The 1991-nt window shown below is 54.4% G+C and overlaps 1 protein-coding gene across 1 annotated transcript; it reads right to left on the minus strand.

Moving 5' to 3' along the window:
* Nucleotides 1-329: 329 nt before the first annotated feature.
* LOC136521218 (uncharacterized) lies at nucleotides 330-1071 on the minus strand. The gene has a single exon (XM_066514924.1). The coding sequence runs from the start codon at nucleotides 888-890 to the stop codon at nucleotides 597-599; it is 294 nt and encodes a 97-aa protein (XP_066371021.1). The 5' UTR covers nucleotides 891-1071; the 3' UTR covers nucleotides 330-596.
* Nucleotides 1072-1991: the final 920 nt, after the last annotated feature.

A 1991-nucleotide genomic window follows, 5' to 3' on the forward strand; every position in this document is an offset into this window, starting at 1 on the left:
CCCAGCCCCAGCCATGAAACTGACGCATGCGCTGTCGTGCCTCGCGACCAACCAGCATGTTCTCTCGCTCGTATACGATCATAAATTATAAATTAGAATAGTATTTTTCTCTCACAACAGTCAGCAGTAAATAATCTCCCTGGCGAACAGGCTGATGAAACTTGCCCAGGAGAGCTCGTATATCGCACATACAGCGATGCCAAAGGCCAACCCGGTCTGGCGTATCATAGCATCAGCGACCGCAAAGGCAAAGCATCTGGAGCAGTCGTCAGGGCTGGGAGGCAAAGCTTGTGCGGTTCCGAAAGCGATCGACGAACTGTGCACACAAAATCGATACATAAAGAATGCAGAGGTGAATACCAATGTCCCTCTTGAATCTTGATAAGCGAATAGTTACTGTACAACACGCGGTCTCAATTATGCTATTGTTGAGACAATGGACACACACGCTGATCGCTCCATCGATCGATCACCAATTCACCATCATCAGACCAGAGTCTATAAAAACGTGGAAAAAATAATAATGAATGGTCACGCGGTCAACTCATCAAGGCCGTGCGTGTGCGTCTCCGGACGGGAGCAGTGATGGATTGAAATCAGTGCGACACGATGGTCTCGAAGCAGTCGATCCCGTCGAACTCCGGCGCAAACCGCGGCGCGGCCGCTCTTCCTCCTCCCCTCGCGTGCTCTCTGCCGTCTCCGGGGCGCGAGCCTCGCTTCTCCTTGTCCTCCTCGCGCTGCTGCTGCTGCCGCGGCGCCGCGGCGGCGGCCTGCTGGTCGTCGGCGCCCCTCCGCCAGGACAGCCGCGCCCAGCTCCCGCCGAAGCCGGCGCCCGCGGAGATGTCGGCCGGCGACGCGCTCATGATCGAGAAGGCCAGCACCTTGTCCATGGCGATCGAAGAACCGGCGGACGGGTTGGAACGGAACGGAAGGAAACTTGCTCTCGTCAAGAACTTTAGGAGTACACCGCTGCTTCTGCAGCTCAAATCGATGCGTGCGTGGGTCGCTTGCGCTTGTTCAGGTCAGGTGGTTAGATTGGATGCTCGCTGAAGCCTGAAGGAAGGGAGCCCAGCGGAGCGGATTATATACCCGCGGGCTGGATTGGGTTCCTTGGCTGGATGGGTCGAGAAGATTCGCGCGCCGAGCGGAAGCCGGCGGGCCGAACGCGACAGGCTACGCGACTCGTGCCGCACGCCTGCAGTCGCGTGGAACTTACAACCGCCCTCCTGTTCCTGTCCGCACATGAGCATGTTTCCTTTCCTTGCCTGCCTTCCTCTGCTGGGTGGCTGGCTGGTGGCGGTGGCGGCTGCGGCGTTGGCACGCTATATAATTACGGTATATAATTGATTTTATTGGAAAGATGTTTGTATCTAGTTTTTTTAATAAATTTATTCGAATATACAAATGTTGTACGTGTTTTTTTATCAATCGAGTTAAATTTACGGTATGAAAACCAAAAGCGGCAGATAATTTCACAGAGAAGAGGGAGTAAGTAACGAATGCGGACAGGTGTGTGTAATGGGCTGCAACCTGGAAGTAAAACAAGGTCCTGACTTGTTTGGGCTAGCACCATGGTCGGCCCGGCGCTTGTGCTCTTCGCTGGGTCCAGCTGAAACGAAGGGCCAGGAATGGGATGCAGGGAGGCCCATTGATCCATCCATAGGCTCCGTCGTCGGATGATGGTAAACTGGTTCCGGCAGCAATTCGCCACTCTGCCACGAGTCGGTGGCCCAGGGGCTTGCAGTGACAATTCGTCAAACTCACTGAAAAGAGGGTGCGATACTTCTGGCTCTCTGGCAGCAGCAGGTGCTAAGACCTCAGAGGTGTTGACTCGACTCAAACTCTCACTCAGACCTCAGCGACAGTACTGCACTTTTCACCGATCCAACGAGCCGGGGGAACTGCATCGTGAGATCGCCAGTTTGAAATGAAAGCGACATTTGAATTTGAAAAACCCAGCATAAGTTCAAACTACGACGGGTCTACGGCCG

Source organism: Miscanthus floridulus, chromosome 18, assembly GCF_019320115.1.
Source record: "Miscanthus floridulus cultivar M001 chromosome 18, ASM1932011v1, whole genome shotgun sequence".
Classification (NCBI taxonomy): domain Eukaryota; kingdom Viridiplantae; phylum Streptophyta; class Magnoliopsida; order Poales; family Poaceae; genus Miscanthus; species Miscanthus floridulus.

Coding starts and splice junctions, on each gene's coding strand:
- LOC136521218 (XM_066514924.1), bottom strand. CDS start 890: ATGGACAAGGTGCTGGCCTTCTCGATCATGAGCGCGTCGCCGGCCGAC.